Genomic DNA, 26,598 nt, shown 5'->3' on the forward strand with positions numbered 1-26,598 from the left:
AAAATCCATCAGGCTTGAGCTCCCTTGATGATAATTATTCAAATGATATAATTTTCATGATAAAATCCATCAGGCTTGAGCTCCCTTGATGATAATTATTCAAATGATATAATTCTCATGATAAAATCCATCAGGCTTGAGCTCCCTTGATGATAATTATTCAAATGATATAATTTTCATGATAAAATCCATCAGGCTTGAGCTCCCTTGATGATAATTATTCAAATGATATAATTCTCATGATAAAATCCACCAAGCTTGAGCTCCCTTGATGATAAATTGGCGAAGATTTATATCAAAAGAATGAGGTGATGTTGTAATACACGAAAATGGCTGAGAAAGCCACCAGGGGGACATTCTGAGCTTTCAATGGTTGTTCACATGTTATAGGCAGAAATTAGTATATATATATAAGGGAGCATTTCCAAAAATAGAAAGAGGTGAGTGTGGCCACTGTGTTTGATTCAATACATGAGATACCTCAGCAAATATAAAAGATAGGAGGTTCTTATTATATATTCTAGCTTGTTAATATTGGTAATTAGAGTTCCTAATTCGTACGAAACTATAGACTTTGTATTTTGACATAACAAACATCAAATTTGAACCAGTGCTGCATTCAACATACCACGTGACACACAAAAATCGTTGTTTAGGTGTGTTTTTTAATATATACTTTTAGATTAAGAAATTAATTAATGTATAATGCTAAAATTTGAATTATAATCTGCAGTTTGATACCAAACTTGTTGACATAAATTTATAAAATAGTAGTTGAATAAAATTTTGAATGTGAGTCTACAAATGTGATGACATGTGGAAAGGGTTAACTGTTTTGCTATTGGCTTGGCTAAATTGACTGAGTTTGTGACTCCAAATTGACCTTTATAATTTCCACACTATAACTTCTAATATGTTTTGTATATCTTCATGAAATTTTGCAAGCTTTCAGTAATCATTAAGAGTAATTTGTCAACTAAAATCAGTTTTTATTGAAGTATTTTCATAAAAAGTTCTCCATGAATATATGGAGTCAAAGTGTTGACTGTTCTGAATGCAAAGTAATTTTCATGTTAATATTAAAAATACTTTTCTTCATCTGAAAAATCTCAAATTTCATTTGCATAATCTCTGAAGCCTCTTAAATAAATTCAAAATGTTTTGTTTCAGTACAACATTATATTTTATCTGTTATTTTCTCTACCCTAACTCTATATGAGATTGGTCAGTTTGGCTTACCTTGTAATCTAGAAAGAAAAAAAGTAATTTAGATCTAATTAGATTTTTATATTGGTAATTACAAGGTTGGTCTAATTGATCAACCTCCTATAGAATTCATGACTTAAAATTATAACATGAAACTATGTTTGTTTCTTTATTGTTAATAGCTTTAAACTTGTTACTGTATACATATGTTTCTACTTAAATTTTACTGTTTTATTGCTCTTTGAACTGTGTCTAACTAATATTCTCACTACACAAATTGTAAATCACTTGGCGAATGTTTAGCTCATGGTACCCTATCGAATTACATAACTCACGGGCTACTTGCGAGTTGTACAAGTGTATCTCATGAAAAATTATTATTATTATTTATTTTACTTAATGTAACTTAATTATAACTTAAAAAGGTTTGTCATTTTTACAAATTAACTTACTTTCTTAATGATAATTAAAGAATGCACCTGAAAAATATGAAATAAAATTCTTACCAGAGTCTTCTTTTTTTTGCTATTGATTGGCAATGAAACTTAACACTACTTGTTATTACTAATGGTACTACTACACTAAATAATTTTTATTTAATTACATAATGTACCAAAGAACATGGAATGATAACATTCAAAAAGCAGAAAATGTCCCATAACTCACAATTTTTCTGGTTTCTAATTATATGATAAGAGCCATTAAAAATTCACGTAAGCTCATCAATGTATTTTCCGAGGGAATAAAGTTTGATTTGGAAGCAAAATAGAAAATTCTCTGTACAGAAAACAACTTAATATGTCATTTGATAGATTAAAACCTTGGATTTCTGTTGATTATAAATAATATGGTATTAAAAGTCAGAGAGAACTATTGGCAATTTCTGAAAGAGAGGATGTGACAGGTGGGCATGACAAGAGGGTTCTGATTTTCTAAGTTATGGCTCTTTACCCAAATAAGGTTGAAGGTTATAAAAGTTATGATTTTTCTGAGTGATGACAACATTATAATGAGTGATTTACATTAAATTTCATACTTCTTAGAGGGATGGTAAATAAATTAGAGAAGAGGCAATACCTAGAGAGCAAATGCCACAATTATTATGCTAGGGGAAATTCAGGATTTGTTCTTAATATTGTTTTATAAAATTAAAAACTTAAAACTTGAATAATATTAAAATTTGGATTATTAACGATATGCCAAGTTTATGTGTATACCATGATAAGAAAGTAAAAGATGCCTGTAGCAAAAGTGTTAGGACGATTAAGCAATTTATTTACTACAAATGAAACAAATATAGAGAATTGTTGTAAATCATATTCAAATTAACAATGAATTAAGATATATTAAAAACATAACTACTTACACAGAGGTTGAGTATATTATATATAGGAATTTTACAACAACATTACAGTGCTATTACTTCTAAAGTAATTACAGACAAGTAGCAGCTTAAGATTTCAGAAAAACAATACAGATCAATAAGCTGACTGTTAAAAATGTGGAATTAACAGTAAAATGTATCATTATATGTCATGTAAAGCTAATATTTTATAAACCCAAACTATTTTCTTGATTTTATAATATCTTGTGTAGTTTTCAATAATTGCATTTCAACTATGTAAGGTAGTGTTTTTTCATCTTTGTGTAAAATATATTAAGTGTTGTGTCATCAGTGACATAACATTTTTATACAGTGCTGAAAGGATAATTCTGATAACTGTATACATCTGTTTTTATTGGTTTATTGCCACACTAGTTGTAAATCATTCGGCAAATGTGCAGCTCACTTAAGCATTGAATTATGTAATGCATAAACTGCTTGCAAATAGAATATACCAAATGAAGAATTATTATTATTATTCATTATCTTACCTATGAAGTTTCTGATTTTTACATCTTAGTTACTTTTATAATAATAAGTGAAGAATACGGCTGAAAAACAAGAAATATAGTACTTACCTTGGTCCTTGTTTTTTTTTTACATTGACTGTAAATGAAGCTTAAGCCTACTATTTCATACTAATGGTACTGCTACACTAAAGTTTTATTTAATTAAATAATACACCTAAGAACACAGAATAATTACAAACAAAAAGCAGACAATGTCCTGTGACTATGCTAATTTTTCTGTTTTTTTAACAATGAGATAACAGCCTTTAGAAATTCAGCTGAGCTTGTCAATGTAAATACCACGAGAAAACTTTCGAACTGGAAACAAAAGAGACAATTCAGTGTTTAGTAAAAAAACGTAATAAAATACATCATTTGATAGATTAAAATGTTGGCTTTCTATTAGTTGAAAATGATATAGTATAAAATTTCAGAGAGAACTGTTGGCAATTTGTGAAAGAGAGAATGTGACAGGTGGTTGTAGCAAGTGAGTCTGATTTACTAGTCTATGACTCAATAAACAACTATGATTGAAAGCTAAAAAAATTGTGCTTTGCCTGAGTAATATCTTTATTATAATGCGTAATTTGCATTAAATTCCATACTTCTCAGAGGGGTGGTAAATAAATTAGGGAAGAGGGAAGACCTAAAGAGCAAATGTCACAATTTTCATACTAAGGGAGGTTAAGGATTTTTAAAAATATTTCTTTATAAAATTAAGAATTTAAAACGTATATAATATTAAAATTTGATTTATTAAATATGTTTTGATGCCAAGTTTATTTGTATACAATGATGATACAGTAGTTTAATTAAATTTTGAAAGTAGTTCTTAAAAATTCATGACCTGCACACTTTGACCTGTCCATGGGGAGAGTTAACACGAACGGTGCTAGTACATGATGTCATCATCGTGCAACAATACCCTCCACCAATAGGCTACTTGTTGTGCAGTAGCTTCCCATTAGCATTTGTGAATTAATTGATTTCATTCTTTTCCTCAGCATAGTCTAGAATGTATATGTTCCAGATTTGTTAATCAATTATTTAAGATTTATGATAGTTTACGACTGAGTTAATATTTATTCAAAGTTTAGCTGGTTTAGTGTTCATGTTTCACATAACCGTCATGGTTTCTTTAATTTCACAAAAAATAAGGTGCTTTCCTGTCTTTATGAATTCTCAAGTGATGGTAACTTTCATTTCATCCTGTTATAGTGATGATGGTATAACATGGGACCTGCAGCTACAGGAGGCTTGTTGTCTTTGAAGGACGTGACAGACATTGTTCAAAGTGTTCTGTATTTATTCATGCACAGTGGGCCTCCTTCACCTACTGTACATTTGTCCAACATTCCTTCTGCCCAGTTTGACCAGTTTTAACTGTTTATCTCTCCCACCAGGGTTTACTCACACTTGTAAAATGACATGATTTTGCATTTAGACTTTTTTCTTTCTCTTTCTCCTGTGTCTTTCAAGGTCATGACTTTCATATTGGGAGTCAAGCTCCCTAACCACCTGGCTATGTGAAGAGGTAGAAAAGTGCAGTCAAGGCAGACAAATGTCTGTAAATTCCTTTGTGGGCAAACAAAAATTAAGATCATTCGTGAAATGAATTTGTGGCATAATCATAGAATAAGTATTGGTAAAAACCAGTTAGGTTAACAACTTCTAATATATGGAAAAGCCAGTGCATTTTGGTAACAATATGTTCTAACAATGGCTTATATGTCATGCTGCTTAGCAACAAAAGTATAACCTAATATAGTCTATGTATTCAAGGTATAAAATGAAATGTATAGACAACAGAACTGGAAAAATATTTGTTGATTTCTTAATTTAGAGTCTCCTTTGATCAAAGAGGTTTGTTTTTTACTAAAAACATTGGTGATATGAGAAAAAATGGTTTAATTCAGAAACGATTTAAGATTGCAATTGAATCAATATTTTTACTTTCATGATAAATTTTATGCACTTGGCTCTAGGCTAGGTTATCTCACACTATGTCTTTATTTTAGGCTTATTATACCAACACTCCCTACACTTATAAGGTTTCATGGCAACACCCTTCACAGCCCCCTTTCACCCCCATCACTAAAATCACAATAGGCAGGCAGTAATCAAACTATTCTATCTGGATAAATGCATTTTGGCTTTTATGACTCCTCCATATTTTATGACTGCATATTCTCTGAATCTTTGTTGGGGGTCCCTTGTTCTCAACCATCCTCCATCCTTACTCAAAGACTTCATCTGGTTACTTGATAAAACTACTCCTATAGTGGGTATTCTACTTCCTATTGTCCAGGTTTCCTTCTTTTTCCAGATGTCATCTTGACGGGATGGGGTGCATGTCTTGACTCTCATGTGAATTCGGCTTCTTGATACTATGACAAATTGTCCCTTCAGATCCAGTAACATCAAGAGATGTCTATGGACCACCCTAAAAAACATCCAAAAATTGACGTGCCACCAAAAGTTTTAAAACATAGACATCTCTTGATGTTACATACAGTCAACTCTGCAGTTGTCTCTTTTACCAATCATCAGGGGACACTTTCTCTCGCTCTCCATGTTTTCACTCAATTGACCTCTTTTCCTGGTGCATCCTATGTAAGTACATTTAATAGATTGTTCTATTCCAGGTGCTCTGAGTCTTGTTGGGAATCATCTCTTGAGGCTTGCCAAGATACTACCTACAGATTGGTCCTTCATTCTCTGGTGTTGAAATTGCTGTGCTCTCATCTGGATACACTTCTTGATGTTTTTGCCATTTGCCACTCTTCTCAACACCCTACTTCTTCTTTTCTAATTCCCTATTCCTTTCCCCTCAGCTTTAGCTGGGGATGCATTTTGTCAGCACTAGTCTAACTTTTCTGTACATGCTTTCCCTCCTACTCATCTTCTCCCTCATTCTGGACACTCCATGTTGATACCTCATGATAACCTTACTGGTTGGCTCAGCCATGATTACCTCTATTGTACCTTCTCCTGTTCTCTTCTCTTCTTCTACTGCTGTCTCTTTTTTGCTCCTTCACCCTTACTTCTCCATCTCCCATCTAGCAGTTGTCACCTCAACTTCATGTGTGGATTTTGTCTGGTCCCTTGCAAGATGTTCTAGACTCCCTTTTTGTGTAGTCTTTCTTTTTTCTTGTTCAGTTCATTCTTTCTCCCTCCTTGTCTATCCAAGACAAGGGTACACATTCCTTAGTTGATCTCTGTATCATCTTTTCTTTCATACCCTTCTTTCTATCCTCCATTTTTCCAGTTTTTCATTGGATGTTCTAACGTGGCTTTGCGCTTTTGACCATGGTTGGTTACTGGGCAGCTCTACCTGATACTTTTTTTTATATTATTATTGTCATGTATTCTCCTCTCCAGTCTCTTCTATGCTTTTTTGTTCCTTTGGCAACCTTTGATATCCTTGTTTAGCAGTCCATTCTGATTTGGACCTGAATATTTATCTCCATACTGTTACCCTCTCTTTGACCCTTTAGTCCCTTGTTCCTTGAACCATCTTTGCTTAGGTCCTATTTCTTACATTTTACCTGTGGCCATAGGAGATATGATGTGTATGCCATTGCTGCTTCCCATATTTTTTCCTTCCATTTCTCAATATTATTCCTATTCTGTTCTGAATTGTTTTCTTTATCCCATCTACATGGTTTGTTGTTCTTTGGTCTGCTCTGCTCCTTTTCTCATGTCACGGTCCCATGTATTTATTCTTTGGAATTCCTCATCTCCCTGAGATATTTCTTCTATTACTCTCAAGAGATGGCTACAGTACATCACTCATTTGTATTCCCCCTTTCTACCATCACCCTAATGTTGGGTTCAGAGTTGTCGGAATGGAAGTTGCTTTTCCCTTCTGCTTCTTGAGCTTAAGGTGAAGATGGTTGGGGCCCTTCTCCTGCTGCAGACTGGAGACAAATACCCAATGCTGCTTGGTTTTGGACAGGAGTTTACCCATTAATTACAGTCTGATACCCTAGCCACTCTACACCATCTGGCACATCCAATTACTGGTTGGATAAGCATGTTTTTCTGCCTGATTTCACCACGTTATCTTTACAATGGGCAAAGAGTATACTTGGTACAGATGGAGTGCAATTTCCCATGAATGTGACCCTTTACATTAGGGTATCTCACTCCATGGATTCTCTTTGGGCACCTTCCAAAGAGTGTTCATCTGGGTAACTTTCGTATCAGTCCCTCCGCCTTTTCAGTGTAGAATTCTAGCTATTATGTGAGAGAGGGTAAGGTATCATATCAGAAGTTAAGATTTTCCTACAATGAAAATGTATTTCCGATAGCTACCTCCACTCACATTTCCCACCCATCTTCCTCACTTCTGCTGTGTCTTTTTTTCCCTAATCTCAAAGTTATTATTGCAATCTACAATATAGAGGGAGTCAGCTGCACTAGGAGGTTGTATTGCACTCCTTTTGGTAGAGAGTTGTCACATGCTTGCTTGCATGCTACAACACAGCTATACCACGTTTAAACGCATGATGTTAGATGGGCACCTCAAGGCTAGTGGCAAGCGAAAATTGCACATATAGAGGGTAGCACAATCAAAGACAGCTATTATATGTGAACGAAGGTGTGTATCTATAGGAAATACATTTTCAATTTAAAAAAATGTTAACTTTTGTAAATACACCCTAGAATTCTTTTATCTTTATTACCAGCAATAGGGCATTCTGAGTTGAGTAATTGGGAAACTTCCTTACCAACGTGTGCTCAATTTAGTTACATGTTTTATACCTTTCCATGAATTTTATGCATTGGATACATGATTTTTCTTTTTCAATAATAAACAAATATCATGGTAATTACCCATACACATTCCCCAAACTGAGCTGTGTAACTAAAAACAAAAGTACTGATGAATTCATATGATACATTTTTCAGTGTTTTCAAGTATATTAGTTATTTTGTAACTGCTAATAAGTAACCTAAATTATTTTTCAAGCATGTTTTTATTTCATTAGAGATTATCAAATAATTGATTTAGATGATACCTGAAATAAGTCTCTCAGTTTTGATAATGAAACTGGTGCTATAGTTTTCTACAATAGATCAATTCATTTTCTTTGTACTGGTCTCGGCAGTGTCACTAGAATGTATGTCTATGCATCATATCACTTGTAATTATAACTATACTTGTTTAAATCAATCAATAAATCTTAATGAAACAAATATGAAAGTGGTCAGTAACTGCCTTGTATAGATAGCAGAACTCTACTGAAAGGGTTTCAATAAAGAAGGCTAAGGTGCCACTGTTTCAAAAATCCTCTATCCTTAGGTCATAATAAAAACTGGTTGCACTTTGTATATAAGGCGGGTGATGTTGCCTCTGATTGGTTGGTGGTACTGGAACTGATTGATTAGATGTTTCAGATTTGGGGTTGAGTGACAGTTGTGTGTGTTCCAGTGTGCTGATCAATGATAACGAAAGACTACTTATCTCCATACTATTGCCTCTGTTGAAGAAGGGCTTTATTACATTTTAGCTGAAAGCCTCCTCTGTCTTTCTGGTTTTCTAAAGCTTCTTTTCCTGTCAAAGTTATTTCATTGTATAATATTCAAGTGTGTTAGTATAATGCTCTAGTATTTTTTGGGAACATTTTTTTTCTCTTTCTTTCGATGTGTAACTTAAAAATCTTCACTTGATTCATATATGTATATATATATTCATTTGCTAAATTAAACCTGTTTCTTAGTCCTACAGATGCTATTACCCACTTGGCAGTTAGCAACAATCAACTGGTTTTAGCAATGAAGAACAAATGTTTGCTTCGTATTAATCTATTGCAGCCTGATCAACCAGATGGTAAGTCTACAATGTTGTTTTAGTGGATTCTGCAGAGCTTGTAAATATGTTTTAAACATTTAAAATAAAATAAAGGGAAGAAGAAGAATGCTGGGAAAACCTTATGAATCTGTGATTTTGGCCATGTGTTGAAAGTGAGCCATACCTTGTGTTTACTATTTTAATCTGTTGAAGTATTTAGAAAAATTATGTATTAAGACTGATTTTGTGAAATAACTTTGTGATTATATGACTTGAACAAGAAAACAGTTTTTTTTGGTTATGTGAAGTAATTTTTGAGTTTCATTTCTATGCACATAAAATTTGCCAGACTATTGTTATGGTATCTTTACAATTAGCATAAAACTTTTTTTTAAATAATAAGCTGCTTGATGTATTTGTCCAATGCACGAGGAAGACATAGGGTTGAGAGGGAATGACATAAGGGGATCAGATCCAAATACCAACTCACCTGTGTTACTTCTTGGGGATCCCTAAGGATATGCTGCAGGTTTGATGAAAACCAGTCCAGTGGTTTGTTATTTACAAGCACACACACACACACACAGACATTTGTCAAATAATGGTATATATATGTGTACATTTAGTTTTATCAGGGTGCTTATGTTAGAATCAATATTTCATTTTGTCATTCTATTTCTATCATCTAACTGTGAGTAGATAGTGTTTCTAGCTTTCTCTTGCTCTTTCAAAAACATCGTTTATTGGCTGGCATGAAGGAAACGTTTTGTTGCTTTCCTTAAGAAATTAGGTGTTGGGTGTTTAGTTATCAACACTTTTAGAAATATCATTGTAGTTATTGTGAATGCCATTAATTACTTTTATTTTATATATACTTTTAAATAATACAGTTGTTCTATAGTCACAAGAATGCCAGAACTTATAAACTATTGTTGTGGATAATCAGTGATCAATTTTAAGGAATTTTTTTGAGGAAAACCTTAGGATGTTTTGAGGTTGTCCTCCAAAGAATTAATTTGTCCTGACTTTTCATCTATCTTTCATGCCTTTTTTTTCCTTGGTTCTTTAATATTGTACATGAAACACCACATGCTGATAAACTTTCAAAATTAATGTCAAGAATTCTTTAATGTAAACTTTACATTTTATCTGTTATTTTCTCTAAACTAGTACTAACTGTTTAGGCCTCAGTCAATTTGATCCATGTAGTAACAAAAAGAAAAATGAAATAAACCAACATATTTCTTTTTTAGAGTTACTGCAAATTATAATATAATTTTATTAATTTTTACATCCAAAGCTAAAACAATTCAAAACTCCCAGTAATTTGGATTTATTGCTTTTCTGCTCTTTATATTAACACCAAATTCAGTTAATACAACTGGGGAAGCTTTGTGTAAACATAGCATTAAGTTACAAGCATAAGAGATCAAATTACAACAATGTTAAACTTGCAACAGGTGCTCCTGTTTGATTGTACTATCAAATGTTTTTTCATATAATTTTTCTTATGTAACCTAACAAGTTCTTAATTTTTACATTTTAGTTACTTTTATAACAATAAATAAGAAATATATAAGAATGTCATATTATTATTATTATAATAATTTTACTGGCTTTGTAAATAAGCTTAACTTACAATAATTTATTTTAGTAGTTGATGGCCAGGAGGAAATTGGTGCAAAAATAGCTAGTATGAAATTGAGAGAACATTCAGGTTTACAATGGATCCAGAGATTTTAAAATCTACCCTTTCTAATTGGCTATAAGTAATCCAGGAGTAAATATCAGAAAGAATTATTGACATATGATGAAAAACTTCTCTAAAAGAGCCAGCTATAAAATTATTTTTTTGAGATTGTCCAATGGAAAACTCAGGCTGCTAGTTGTAGTTATTCAGTAGGATATTAGGTTGTCACAGACGACTTAAAATTGACCCCTGGTATGATATTGGTGATATTACAACTTTTTAATGTACCAGTAATTTTACATCACTGGAAAAAAACCATTGTTGTAGTTATGAATTTCTTGTTTGGTAGTTAGTTAAACCTGCCTGATAAACAGTGGATGCAAATACCACAGAAAAAAGTTTAGTTTTTAAAATGCAGTGGATGCATCATAGATAATCCATAGTTTATCTTTGTGTTAAAAATTAAAGGAAATGATAATTTTGAAAAAAAAATATTCTTGAGAATTAATTTGTTATTTAGAATTAACTGTAAGCTTCAGATAAACTGTTAGTATACGTTTCAAGGAAGTATTTCAGTGAATTAGTGCCTCAATTATTTATGTTGAAGCACATATATGGATCTTGGGTGCCAACAGTTGAGTCAACTCAATATTAACTTGAACTATGTCACAAAAATGAAAGTTAACATGCATTGTAATCATTAGTTATTATTTCTGCCATGATTTGATACCTAGATCCCATTTCTTATTGCATATTGGATCATGGGTGCCAACAGTTGAGTCAACTCAATATTAACTTGAACTATGTCACAAAAATGAAAGTTAACATGCATTGTAATTATTAGTTATTATTTCTGCCATGATTTAATACCTAGATCCCATTTCCCATTTCATATTGCAAAATATGTTCGTACCCACACACATTTTAACATAGTGAAAGTGTTATGGATGTTTGTAAAATTATTTTCACCATCATAGCAAAACAACCAACCTTAGTCTGTATGACTTCCAAGTGAGGACCACCACCTAGAAATCAGAAAATCCATTATGACTGGGGTGGTTACAGGATTTTGAGACCTTTACTAGCACTACTACTGTACTAGTTACTTTAGTAAATAAATTATTTTGAAAGCATTCAAAAATGATTAGCTCAGTTAGGTCATAATTGGTATAAAATAAAAACAGTTAGAAACAAACATTTCAAATTTGTAATTAATGTTAAATAGTTATAACTCCTTGTAATTGAAAAACAAATCTTTTATTAAAGTTTAAGACATGTTTGTTTGTACAAAGCTAAACTAGGAAAATTTATGATGACAATGTTTAATTGATATTCATATTGTTGTATTAGCTTAGAAATAATTGGTTATTGGTTGATGCTCAAAACGGATTGCTATAGATTGAGCTGTTGTAATTTCATAAAACCTCAACTCTTTGTCTCCGAGCAGCTGATATATTGACATGCTTGTTTTTCTACTTAGACGAGCTGCCTATATATATTGGTTTGTAGGTCTTGTTCTGTTTCACAATCAATCCCACATTTTTAATGCCTTATATATTCAATATAAAACTAGAACTACTTTTTTTTAATGAAATATCTTCAACCTGAGTGCCAATTTGTTGAAAGAAAGACATGTTTTCAGGAATTTACGTGAGTGTTTTGAACCTCTATTTTGAAACAAAGAAAATGATCATGCCCACTACTTCTAGCAAGTGTTGTTACTTTAATTCTGAGCAAGCTAGGAAGTTACTTGAGGAACTTCTGAGCCAGAAAAGTGACTTTATTCCCAGTGATTTTGATGATGATGATTTGGAAAGTGAGAAATCTGACTTGGACAGATCTAGTGACAGTGAGGAGAGTCCTGTGGCAGGCCTTTCAGGTGTGAGTACAGGTAAAGGCAAGGGAAGAACCAGTGGTGCTACTGTGAAAAAAGAAAAGCAGGGTCTGGAACTAGACCTAACAAGAGGAGGAGCACAACTGTAGGAGCAGGAAAAGGTTGTGAGAATGGTGAAGGTGAATTCAAATACAGTACTTACCTACGCTCACAAGATTAGCTATTCTCGTGTAGTGCTGACCTCTATATGCAAACTTTTCTTTACACATGCCACAAGCTTGCACTCCCTCCTTTTTAAAATTATCATATTCCAACATGTCTCTCATGCAAATCATCATGCGTCATCTCTTAACCAATAGTAGCATGACATGCTACTATTGGCAGTGTTTGAGACGTCTTCTTTTTTGGGCTTTGTGCTCCCATGTGACAATGGTTTTTTTTTGCCCAAAGTTTTTTTTTTTTAAGATTAACTTTTATTTTAGAACAACCAGTTCATTTTGTCGCTATATATTTTTACAACACCCGACCATATGTGTACATTATTTTGAGTTATGAATTCCAAAGTTCACTTAACCGCTTTGGGAGTCACACCACTGTCCAGTGTTATTTCTCTGGCCTTAGGTGCGGGTGACCCGATAGTGGATCTTTCTGCTTTCATACATCAGGAGATTTGAATGCTACATGGTTCAACTTTTGTCCCCTGACATCACCTAGGCTCCTCCTGAATCGGCAGACATTATTCAAAATGACAAGGATTTTGATCGTCTTTCCTGCCTCCAGAGTTTGCCATTCCTTCCCAATTGCAACCTGAGGATTCATCTGGCCTAATTTGGTCTTCACAGATTTTTTTCTCAGGTTTGTGATGTTTTATCCCTTTCCCCTATCTTTTATTCACTTTGCTCTTCTTTGTTACGTGAAACCTCTTCTCAACCATTTTTGGTATTTCCTCCTTCCCCAGGTATTTGGTTACATGCTGATCAATTTGTCTCACAATTAAGTGAGGGGATCGGCATGCTGCACCCCCCAAGGAATTCTGATCAGTACACTCTTTCTTACCATCATGCTGACTATCCATTTTTGGATCAGCAATTGTTGGGTTCATTGTTACCTCTTTGGGGGGTGGTTCCTGAATCTAATATTAGTCTTACCCATGCCTTTGTCTTACCCTAACCAACCTTCTACAGTGTATTTCTTCAATACATCTCCACTCGGATGCTCTTTATAAGAATCCTGATGGTTTTTTGGCAGATATCCTGCACCTTCTCTCCTCCACATTAGCCTACATTTTGTCCTCAGCTCTGGCATTACATATGTGACTTCTTTGTTGTTGTGACTTTATTGGTAGGGATGCTGTATTGGCTCGGGTCAATTTACCCTCAACATATCTATGGGATTTACGTCTTGTTCCTTTTTCTGAGACGTTATGTCCCAGAAACCATCAAGCCTCAGGTTACATTAGCCCATCAGCAATCCACCCTTATGACCTTTGTTGCTCGTTTGTCTTGCCACCTATTCCTGTTTCCCATCCTTCATTCTTTTAACCCTTACCCATTCCTTCTAATCGGGGTACTTCTTTTTGTTGATTTCCTTGACGATGAAACATCCCTTGCCATCAGTACCGGTGACTGTGGGTTCGGGGCCAGTGGGAGCTTGACTGTTGAAGTTTCTTCCTCATTGGTGTCCCTTCATTGCCAGTCAATGGGTGATAAGGATCCTGTAAGAAGGTTTCATTATCCAGTTTCTTTCACCTCCTTCTGTTTCTCCTTGCCCCATTTCCTTTCCTTTTCCTCAAGATCCCATGGCATGCTAGCATTTGTCTGAGACGGCTTGAGGTTTGATTTTGCAGTGGGCTATTGAACCAGTCCACCAACATTCTGGTGTTTTTTATTCCCATCTTTTCTTGGTCCTCAAGAAAACTTCATTGCACTCCCCAAGTTTACCACAGAGTCTTTTCTCACCCTGAGAGGGGCATTTTTACTAGGATTGTGGTTGTCTTTAATGCTTACCACCACATCCTGATAGCCAAGCAGACCTTATCTTTGGTCTGTCCATCTCAGGGTGGTTTGCCAATTTTGGGCCCGTCTCTTCGGACTTGCATCGGATCCTTATGTGTTTTGACTCATAGTCTGGGCATTTGCTCATCATCTACATACTTTGGGGATGCAATTTCATTATTACATGGATGACTGGCTCCTGGCTCATTCTTTCTGTGGTGGCTCGGGTGGGCTGGTTGCTCAAATTGGAGAAGTCGTTCCTTCGACCCACTCAATATACTTACAATCCAGAATGTGGACCACTCCCACTATCTTTATCATATCGTGCTTTCTCCTGTGTCGGGGTTTTGTCTACCACTTCTGGCCATTCTCCAGACTTTAATGCAACTTTAACTGGTAAGTTTTATTCATTTTCCTTATTTTCAGGGGCCTTTTCTCTCCCTTTTTATCATGGATTCCTCTCTGTCATGAGTGGTGTCTGAACAGGTATTCTTTAACTCTAAATCCAAACCTCAGCCATGTTGACTCGTGCTCTCTCGTGCATGACTTCGCATGCACCCCATAGAGATTGGGTGTTGCACATAATCGGTTGATGGTTCTTACCTTGTGGTATGTTGCCTTATAAATATGCCTGTTCTGGACCGTACCACCCATGAATTACATGGGTAAAGCAGAAGGGGATTGCTGCCCATCCTTGCCATGCCTCGAGGGAATATCCAGGTATGATCTGCTTTTAAAAATAAGGTTTTGTGGTCACCCATTGCACTGTCTCCAGTGGTGATGTTCCTCTGGGCTCTCCACCACATGGGAGTCTTTACCATTTCTAGTTCCAAGCCACTGGGATGGTTGACCAAGGAGGGCATCCACATGTAAAAACTTCAAACCATTCAGTTGAGAGTAGGGCAGTGGTGTTCTGTTGGTGAAGATGTGATGTGGCCTCCAGAGGAGTTGAGCTGTCACCTTGCTGGTTGATGTGGCCTGATCATGTTTACACAACCACACTGGAGTTGATCTATCTCCTTACTGGATGACGTGGCCTCCTACTAACATTTCCACAACCATGGAGTTGATCTGTCACCTTCTGATGGACGTGGCCTCCTGATACCTATTACACAATTGCTGAAGTTGAGCCATTGCCTTATGAGCTGATGTGGCCTCCTGATACAGTTCACATACATACTGGAGTTGAGCCATCGCAATTTCAGTTCACCCCTTTGATTGGGAGACCTCATCCTACCTTTGCATGGAAATCAATTCCCAGCATTGAGGTTTTGGATTAGAGTAAACCAATCAACATAAGTACTTCCATGAATACATTGTCTGTTTTCCTCCCTCAATCTCTTCTTACAGGGATGTTATTGCCTTTGAATGGTGCTGGCCTATGCCACTGTTGGGGAGTTGATTATATGTGATTGACATCCTTTTGATACCAGAAGACTATTCCCAGATTGATAAAATGGTGAGAATCCTCGTGGCATACCTAGAAATCAGTGCAGATCTTAATCCTCAAGTCATGAGTTTGAGGTGAAGATGGCATGATCCTACCCCTGTGTGGATGTCAGTACTCCACGAGGAGGTTTTGGATGTATTTGACTTACTGAGTATGGTCCAATGTGCCCTAGCCACTGTACACCTCACAATTTCTGCCATTGTCCATGACATACACTATGCAGGGGTGATATTTGGATCTATATCTCTCATGGACGCTTTGAGGAGTACTTCTTTTCTTCCCTTGCACCCGTCCCTCCTTTTCAATGTGGGATTCTAGCTAATCTTGTGATAGGAGGTAAGAACCACATCAGAAGTTGTAATTTTCCTATACTTAAAATGTATTTCTGATAGGTACTTTCCTCCTCTCACACTTCCCACCCTTCCTCCCCACTTCTCCAGTTCTCATACCTTCTGCCAAACTTCGAAGTGAAGGTTTGGTAAAGGAGTATAGAGGGACTCACATGCATCTCGTGAACATGTCATGCTACCAATAGTTAAGAGATGATGCATGATGATTTGTATGAGAGACATTATGGAATATGATAATTCCAACAAGGGTGGAGCACAAGGCTTGTGGCATGCGCAAAGAAAAGTTCACATATAGAGGGTAGCACTGAACAATAATAGCTGATCTTGTGAGAGGAGGTAAGTGCCTATCGGAAATACATTTTCAGTATAGGAAAATTATAACGTAGCATGGATAGTAGTTGAAGAAGTAGAGACTAACGTGAACATTTCATTCCGAGAGCCACCATGAAATGTGAAGCTGGATTTGGATAAAAGCCATTCACCACTGGATTTTCTCAAAGCTTTTTTTGACAAACAAATTGTGCCCACTTTGATTTCTAGTATCAGTGAATATTCAGCAAAGGGTTTGGAGAAAAACAATTCTCCAACAAAAGAATCATCATTTGCTTAATGATGTCAGTTACTTATTATGAAGAGTTGAAGTTTATAGCAGTTTTGATTGCTATAAGTTTGGACTCTTGACCCAAGGTCAGGGACTACTAGACATCTCTACATACTGTGGTACCATCATATGTTTGCTAGAGACAGGTTTGAGATTATCTTCCGCAGCATGCTTCACATCTGCAAACCAGATTCCGAAGACAAAACAAATATTGAACCGTTTGTGGAAAGTTCCAGGCTGTCTTTTGCCCATATGAAAATGTGTATTGATGAGATGGTTATTGAGTGGAAAGGCAGATTCAAGCACAAGCAGTTCAACGCAAGCAAGCCCCAAAAATATCACATCAAGATATTTGGGCTTTATGATTCTGTGACGGGCTATGTTGTCAATTGAAAATTTATTTCAGAAAGGACACAGCATAATATGACCCTGACCTTTATACCATTTCTGCCCATACTGTAAAAGTTTTTGACACTCTTCTAAAGTCCCTACATCCAGGTCATCATGTGTTTGCTGACAGGTACTACACTTCAGTAGCTCTTGTAGACTATCTGCACACACACACACTGCTTTAATTACACTGGCGTGCTCGACATAAACCATGTCAGCTTTCCTGCAGAAATGAAAAGTCTGAAACTTGCCCATCAGGAGGTGAGGTGGTTTTGGACTATGGAAACAAAACACTGTGTGTTGGTTGGAAGGACAAAAAAGCAAAAAACCATGTGTGTGTTGGTATCAACTAAAGCTGCAGTGTAAACCATTCAAAAGGGAGCAGGAGCAAACACCATAGTAAAGCCAAAAGTTGTGAATGACTACAACATGTCGATGAATGGCAGCGATTGCATGGACCAGAGAGCTGGATATTATATTATGCACAACCGTAAAACCCAGAAGTGGTGGAATTAAATATACCACTGGATTATCAAAGTGAACCATGTAAATGGCCATATCTTGTTCAGTTTATGCCAGCCAAAGGGGACAAAGAAAGTGAACCTGCAGATTTCAAACAAAACCTCATCAATGGACTCACATACAAAGCTGCAGAGGTGACACCCTAAGACATCATAAACTGTCCACCAATTAATTCAAAACTTGGGGAGAAAGGGAATGAAGTGGAGAGGGTGGTTGGAACCAGACATCTTGTGGACTATGAAGGAAAGGATCGAGACTGGGTGCAGTGGTTCTTGAAAATGTCATTGCTTCAGTTATATTTGCACAGGACGCATGGACAGACCACATCTCTGTCCAAAGAAGAGCTTTGTATTTTATTACAAGCAAAACAACACGTAGCACCAGCCTAGATGTGATGATTGCTGTACATAGACTGTATATATTTGTAAAATACTGTTCCTCATTTTCTTCCTTTATTACTTCCCTTTGACATAATGCATACTGATGCACTATTCTTCAATAAAATGCACTTTACTGATGGTTTCAAGGACAATTATGGAAATACATTTCAACATCTTCACCTACCTGTCATTTTGGAGCTTTTGCAGTGGATATTCACCATGGGGGGGGGGGGGGCAGTGTTAGGACTTGGTAAGTTATGCTTTCTCAAAACACTTTCTGTGTTAAAGCACAATTTTTGTACTAAGCTTAAGGAAAACTGGTATCAGATTCACATTTGTAATTTTGATTTTTAACATGGGCTGGCATGTAAAACCACTTGGGATGTTTTTACCGGTTAACATCCATTATCAACTACAAAAATCCAAGTGTTTCAAAAGCAGGATTTGCCAAGCCCTTTCAGCTAATCGGTATGTCAGAATTCCTATGGTGTGTCAACAGTTGAAACCAGCCTTCACTTTCCTAGTATCTTATCCGATGTCCTCATCTGTTTATGCTGTGCTTAAACATGAGTATAAAATGCCCCTTTAACATGATAGGTAGATCAAGTGATTATTGCAAGATACCACATTGTTATTTTTCCTCCAATTTTTCTTGATATCTCAGAAATTAAGGAATGGGATTATCTTTCATTTCAGTTGTTGATCAGCCAACTGTCATAACTGCAATAATTGTTTGACTATCACAAAATACTGTAAGGAAGAGGCTAATATTCCTTTTGATATTCATAGCCTACAACCATCTCAGTTGGTGATACTTAATTCCATTCTAACAGCAATCCTATAATGTTTAGAAGGCAAATTTCACTATCTTGACCAGTCACTAGGGCAGTCAAGTTACATCTTTAATGACATTTTTAGATTTAATAGTTTCATTTTAAGTTTACTTACCAATTATAAGTACTATTTTATGTATGAAATAATATTTTAAACTTTTTATTTCTTCTGGACAGGTAGATATCTGTTGCCAACATAGAGTGCAGACAAAAAACACTTATGTTGGACACACCTGGGTGCATGTTTTATTTTTATTCATTGCAGACAGAATTATAAACTATTATTCCTGGGTTGTGGGCTACTTGGTTGTATATGCTGATCAAAGTCATAGCTGGTGATGGGAATTTCCCATTGATACTCCTTTGAGTGCACAGCACAGAAGCTTAAGAGATCAACAAGTCAGCTATTAGCATCATAAATGATCTTCAGTAACGATTGAGCCAATGTAAAGTATAGATTGTTAACTTAAGTAACTAACTCTTGATGGAGCAATATTCAACTAACTATCAGGATTTACTAGAATCTTCAAAAGCTGCAGTAATCTCTTTCATTATACCATAAGATTATTCTTTTTTTAAACAAATATTAAGTTCATTAGAATGTGAGATTGCTCAGTATAAAAGATACACCTATTGTTTAAAGAGTTTTCTCTTTATACTGGAATAGTTAAATGCTCTACATCATTAAATTATTTTGTTATTCTTTTATTTATCCATTTTTTAACCCTACTTCTATTTTTGTTATTTTCATTCGTTGTCAAATACTTGGAAGGAAATCATAAGCTTTAAAGAAACTTGTAACCTATTATAATGCACAAAAAGAATGTTAATTTTTGAAATTATTTACTATTTATGAGTATTAGTGGCAGTGACTACTGTATGCCTTTGTGGTCTGTGGGGCTCGGCTCCATGAATCTCTGGATGTGTGGAAAACCTTTACCATTATCTCCCAACCTGTAATGTTTCCTCCTCTTGCAGATCCTTGGATTATGGAATTATGAAGCTATCAGAGATTTGTTAGTCAAGGGGCAGTGAAGAGAGTTATTTCAGTTCTTCCTGGGTTTTATTCCTGTCTGTTTGATGTGCCCAAGAAGATGGAAGATTGGCATCTGGTCATCGATCTTTCTCTTTTTTAATCAATTCGACAGTAGAGTCGTTCCTTACTCTACATTGGTGTTTTTTACCAGGACTATGGATGACCAAGTTCGATGTCACCAATGCCTATCTGCACATTTCCATAGCAGATTCATCCCTCCACTATCTGCGTTTTGTGCAGAAGTACAGTGCCTTGCAAAAGTCTTCACCCCCCTGTGCTGGTAATCAATTTTAGTTATTTTCTTGTAAAAGACGTAACTCAAATGGACAAAAATATTTATTACATTAGTTTCAGACCAGTTTCTAATGATTACAAAGAACAATAGGTGCATTGTTACTCACTTTAGTTATATAACATAAAAAACTCTTGAAAATACATGTTGCAAAAGTTTTCACCACCTAACATGATTATGCAGTTAATATTTGGTTGAAGCTCGCAGCAATGGCAGCTGAAAGTCGTTTTGGATAACCCTCCACAAGGTTTGCACAGTATGCTGGAGATATTTTTGCCCACTCCTGCTTGCAGCTATCCTTCAGTTCTTGTAAGTTGGAAGGATGTCTTTAATGCACAGAAATTTTCAGGTCACTCCACAGATTTTCGAGTGTATTCGGGTCTGGGCTTTGGCTTGGCCAGTCAAGGACTTTAATTTTGTTTCTGTGAAACCTTTCTTGGATTGCCTTTGATCTGTGTTTGGGATCATTTTCTTGTTGAAATGTAAACCTTTCAACCGAATTTTAGTTTTTCAGCTGATTTCTTCAGGTTTACCTCCAACATCTGCGTATATTTTGCACTGTCCATGATCCCTTGTATGCATACAAGTCCTCCAGTACCAGCTGCAGAAAAACATCCCCACAGCATTATGGACCCACCACCATGATTAACAGTTGGGACTGTGTTTGCTGGGTCATGAGCATTGTTGGGTTTCTGCCATACATACTGTTTGTCATTTAACTCAAAAAGTTCTATTTTAATCTCATCTGGTCATAGAACTTTCTGCCACATTGTTGTAGGGTTGTTTAAATTTTGACAGGCATAGTCCATTTGTGATCTAAGATGCATCTTCATTAGTAGTGGTTTCTTTCTTGACACCCTACCAAACAGGCATTTTTTGTGTAAGGTACTTGATATTGTCAAGATGTGTACAGTAACTCCATTTTCTGCTATTGAAGTGTGCAGCTCCTTCAGTGTCACTATTTGCTTCACAGTCGATTCTTTGACGATTTTTCTGCTTGTTCAAGCACATACTTTCTTAGGGCGACCTGATCTTAGCAAGGTTGAGGTAGTGTGACACATTTTTCATTTCTTCTCAACTGATTTTACAGTACTTAATGGCAAATTGAAAACCTTTTAAACTGATTTATAGCCTTCTCCATAATTGTGCTTCTGAACAATCTTCTCCCTTAGGTCTGTAGAGAGTTTTTTCTCATCATTCTCGTGACAGTAAACAAAATTTCAAATTTCAAAATACTCTGCTTAAATCAATACTGATGGCTCTATATAACCCCAAAGTATTTTTTTACATGGCTCTATAATATACTTTGATATCTGATAGAGTTAGTTTTACAGAGCCAATTCTATTTACTTTAACAGGTTAGTGACATAAAGTTATATCAATGATGGTAAAAGCTGAGGGGGTGAAGACTTTTGCAACATGTGTTTTCAAGATTTTCTTGTGTTATATCAGTAGATTGGGTAACAATGCATCTTTTGTTTTTGTAATCTTTAGAAACTGGCCTGAGTTTAATATAATAAATATTTTTTGCCATTTGAGTTGTGTGTTTCAGAAGAAAATACCTAAAATTTATTACCAGTACAGGGGGGGATGAAGACTTTTGCAAGGCACTGTATCTGGTGCTGCAGTTCAGGGCTCTGCCCTTGACTAGCATTGGCTCTATATGTGTTCTGCTGAATCATAAAACCTTTTCTTGTCACCTCCATTCCCTGGGCCTGTGCACACACCATTCCATGGATGTCTGGCACCATCTTGTCAATTGATGGAACATCACACCCAGATACTGCTTTCCGAAGCAACCAAGGTAGGATTTATTATCAGATCCAAGACATATCTTCTCACTACTACACAATATATTGTCCGTCTGGGTGTTTTTTTCAACACTTATCTCAGTTGGGCTCTGTCGACTCTCAATCGGCTCCACACTATGGAACAGACAGTCCAACTCTTATGTCTCCTTCTCCCATGGTTCTTTATCTTTTGGGGATGTGGGCATCACTTGAATCCCTCATTCCTTTGGGAAAGAATACATTAGATCCCATCAGTGCTCTCTACCTGACCAATGTATCATGAACAGCAATCCACTGGATTTCCCGGTTTCCTTATTCAGGATAAACATCTTCAATCTCGAGTGGTGGTTAGATCAAACAGTACTACGATTAGTGTTCCTCTGTCACTACCTTGTCCAGGACTCCATCTTCTCACAGAATGCTCACTTCAGGGATGGAGTTCATATTTCAACAGTCAGGAATTTCAGGGCCTTTAGATGGAAGAAGAGGGTTCTCTCCACATCAACATTTTAGAACTTCTTGCTGTTCAAAGGGCGATGTCTCAAGGTGTGGGATTATTGAGGGGTAAAGTTATTATGCTTTACTCTGACAATTCTATGGTGGTGTCTTCCATTTCCCATCATGAGGAATGTGGTCCAGGTCTTCCTGTTTTCGAACCTTGGATCTTCTATATTTTCCATCATATCATCCTAGATTGCCATGTTCCATGGGTGATGAATTTGGCAGTGGTTCATTTGTTTCGACCCTACCAAATTCTCCCGACAGAATGGATGTTTCATCAAGGGGTTTTACATTGGATTTGCTCACGGTTCAGGACACCAATGTTTGATGCATTTGCCACTCGTTGAACCACTCAACTATTGGCATTTTGGCTTCCAGTACCTCACCCTTAGGCATTGGCAATAGATGCATTCAGCCAGGACTGGACTAGATTGCACCAATGTCTACCCGCCTATTCTTCTGTCACCCAGATTCCTAGCCATGATTTGTCCAACCTCTGGTCAGGTTCTGTTGGTAGCATCAGATTGGCTGGCTCATCCCTTGTTTCCACTTTTGCAGTACCTTCAGGAGTGCCTACCTCTTCCACTTCCTCTTTGGCCATCTCTTTTGAGGTAGCCATGATCTGACATCTTACACCCATCCACCACAAAGCCTCCTCAAGTTGCTTTGAGTCCTTCATCCCAAACTACCATTTCAGTTACCTAACTGGGATATCAAGGTGGTGTTACATGCTCTTTCTTGACATCTGTTTGAGCCCTCATGTACCCTGTATCACCTTTCCCTTAAGATTTATTTTTGTGGCTGCTTGCCTTTGGAAGTCTCTAGTTGGAGTTGTTTGCACTGCACTTGCACATTCTACTTATGTCCTTTTATACCCGACAGGTCATTCTTACCTTAGACACTGTCAATCAGGGAAGAGGATAAATCCTTTTTGCTGATTCATCTGACTGCTATTTCTCATCTCTATTACAGATTGGATCCCAATGGTTTATTATGTCCAGTGAGGGGCTTGAAGTGTTACATTGCCTGCACTAGAGCTTTTACAGGTGCTAGACAACATTTTTTTATCCATTGTGACCCTTTAGTTTCCTGGGATTTATCCCCAGTTATCTTGAAAGTGTGAGTGAGAAAATTGATCCATATTGCTTAATCTGGGCTCTCTTTGAAGGTGAGGAAACATCTGCAAGTTACATCTCATCAGATTCATCACATTTCTGTGTTCTTAGTGGCCTGCTTGAATTGCCCACTGGAGGACATTGTTGGGCTAGTATGTCGATTTTCCCAATACTTTTATCTCACATTATTTTCATGATCTGGCAGTTTCTTCATCTGAGGGTTTTCAACTACCCCTGTAGCTATCCACTAGATTATAGAGACGTGAGTATTTTCTTTACTAGTCTCATCTCTTCTTTTCTTTACAGAGTCCCTTACCTCATTTTCACAGGATCCCATTCTGTGGCAAGTGTTGCCCAGGCAGATGTTCTTTTATCAAAACAGTACCACACTAGCAACCACTAATTCAATATACTTGATCTAGGTTGCAACAGGCTCTGTAGAAATAATTTAGGGAACTTGGTTCAGCTATTGCACTGTTTCCAGAGCATTGTTCCTCAGGGCTCCCCAATGAGCATTACCCCCTGTATTCTACTAGTGGAGCTTACCACTTCCGGTTTCTAGTCACTGTGGTGGTGAACAGAAATGATTCCTCCGGAGTGATTGACTTTCCTCCACTGTTGACGAATAGGGCGAAGTTGGGGGCGCTGCCACCCAGGACCCTGGATGTTTTGTCCCAGATGTTGGTAGGAGAGGCACTAGCCTACACAAGAAACTACTCGTAATACTGGTTCAGATTTCATGTTTGACTATTTTGTTGGGTTGAGCGTGGCACTTTTTTTTTGATCAATATTGGTTCAGTACATTTTTCACGGAAGAGGGTCTTCTTGTAATTCCGAATTCAGAGTAGTCCCATCCTTGGTCCTTGATTAAGCACTGTTTGTTCCATATCCTCCCCCATAATTCTGGAGGCAAGTTGAATTTTCCTTGCCCATACATTTGGGGAGTGAGGATAAGTGTTAATAATTCTAGGCCAGATGAGTTTTCTGTTTCCTCAGGTTGAGGATGGCGTACAGAATCCTGTCATTCTGTGCCAGGGGTGTTGCCTTTCGGACTTCTTCAGGTTGAGGAGAGGGTTTGGCTGGGAATGCATCATTCTATGATTATAGGGTGGGTTCCACTCAAATATATCTATTGCAGTCCAAGTGCCCAAGCCAACAATGTGGGATTTAGAGGCCATGGCCTTATAATTCCAACGTTGACTGCATTGCAAGCAGTGCCTACAATTCCAAACGGTACCTACATTCAAAATTTGTTAATGTATGACTTAAATAAATAATTACGTAATACATTCAATCCTGCATCTGTGAAAATACTACTTCAATTACACTATCACTGCAGCATTATCAAGGATGAATTAGTATGGATTATGGATTATTTGAACAGAAACCCATAACAGTAGCTTAAAGTAATACTTAAAATGTTGAATTGAAAGACACATGAATAATTTATTCAGAAAACATGTAGTTAAATTAGGTTAATTAATACATATATATATATAATGAACCATTAATAACATGTTACATGGTATTTAATTTGATAAGTTGCTAATGAATTAACAACTTGTAACACTTGAACTATGAGTCAGTTGTTTTTCTGCTTTGTACATTTGTGATAGTGTCCAATATAATTTTCTTCTTTGAAACTCAATTCCAGACTTAAAATATGATCTTAAGTCATTTTTGTATATACATTTATTGTATCACCTGATGTTAATGTTGGAGCTAATCTTTTCTTTATTAAGCAAGTGAAATTATTATTTGGACATCAAAATGTCCTTGGTGTTGAAATTATGAGTATGTGAGCATCACGTGTGTGTGTGTGTGTGTTGTATAGTTTCTACCATCTTTCACTGAAATTAGTTTATCTGTTATTCAGAGATGAATATTTCTGCTTTTGTGTTATATGTGCATTTTTGTTAAGTAGTAAAGTAATAACTTTTCTTTGGCTTTTGCATTTAATTTTAACTCATATTTTAAAATTCTCCATCATTTATCAAAATCCAATAAATAACAGTAAACTAACACTAGAAAGTAACAGTTGCAGAAATAATTCAGAAAAAGCTAAACACTTCTAATGATGTTTTATGTGTATTTAAGGACTAAATAATATTTTGTCATGCCTAATTTTATATAATCAATAACATAGTAAGTATATGTAATATATATTAAAGAAACAACTGTTTTAGAAAGTGAAGAATAAGTTACTTGGCTAGTGTTAAACATTTTCACTTTCACATTATAATTAAAATGTCATTTGTTTATTTTGAATGAGCTGCCATTGAAATATATTTTGCTAAAAGTTATTTCATTTCTTGAATAATAAATCTGATATAAATGGTGATTGTAAAAATAATTATATTTAATATTATAATATCACAAAAATTACTTATCCTAGGAGAACTAAAGACATGTTAATAATTATGAATTTCATGGAAAGTCTCACATCAACGTGCATGAATAAAATTTAGCATTCTTCATGTGCATCATGTGAAATTTTATCCTTGGATGAGTCACTTTCAACATGCAGTTTTCTTTATAATATCTATCTCTAGAGTACATTTTACAATGTTAACAAGTACACCATTTAGAACACAATGATAGTGGCAGATCTTACCTCATGTACCTGCTTATTAGATTAGTAGTTAGTTGGATCATGAATGGACATTTTTTAATGCAGATGCACAAGCAACATGAAGAATGAGGCATTATTCGTCACAGGCATGCATTTGAAGTTTCTTACTCAAATTATGGAGCAACTAAGTGCATGGTAGTGTGTTCCAACATGCAGGGTCACCTGTACTTCTCCAGAACATTAGTTCTGTTATGTAATGTATACTAATTGAACTTTATGTTCTTCTAAGTTAGATACATTATAATATACTGTATTGCCCCAATTATAAGGCAATATTTTTCTGATTAATAAT

The 26,598-nt window shown here is 35.9% G+C and overlaps 1 protein-coding gene across 1 annotated transcript in view; it reads left to right on the forward strand.

Annotated features, from left to right (window-relative positions):
- Window positions 1-26,598, forward strand: part of LOC106466901 (vacuolar protein sorting-associated protein 18 homolog) — a 172,377-nt gene that overhangs the window by 12,425 nt on the left and 133,354 nt on the right. The window contains exon 4 of the mRNA XM_013927208.2: window positions 8,826-8,935. Within this exon, the coding sequence (XP_013782662.2) occupies window positions 8,826-8,935 (110 nt within the window). The remainder of the gene's footprint in view (window positions 1-8,825; window positions 8,936-26,598) is intronic.

This window comes from Limulus polyphemus, unplaced genomic scaffold (assembly GCF_000517525.1).
Source record: "Limulus polyphemus unplaced genomic scaffold, Limulus_polyphemus-2.1.2 Scaffold2417, whole genome shotgun sequence".
NCBI classification, from domain to species: Eukaryota; Metazoa; Arthropoda; class Merostomata; order Xiphosura; family Limulidae; genus Limulus; species Limulus polyphemus.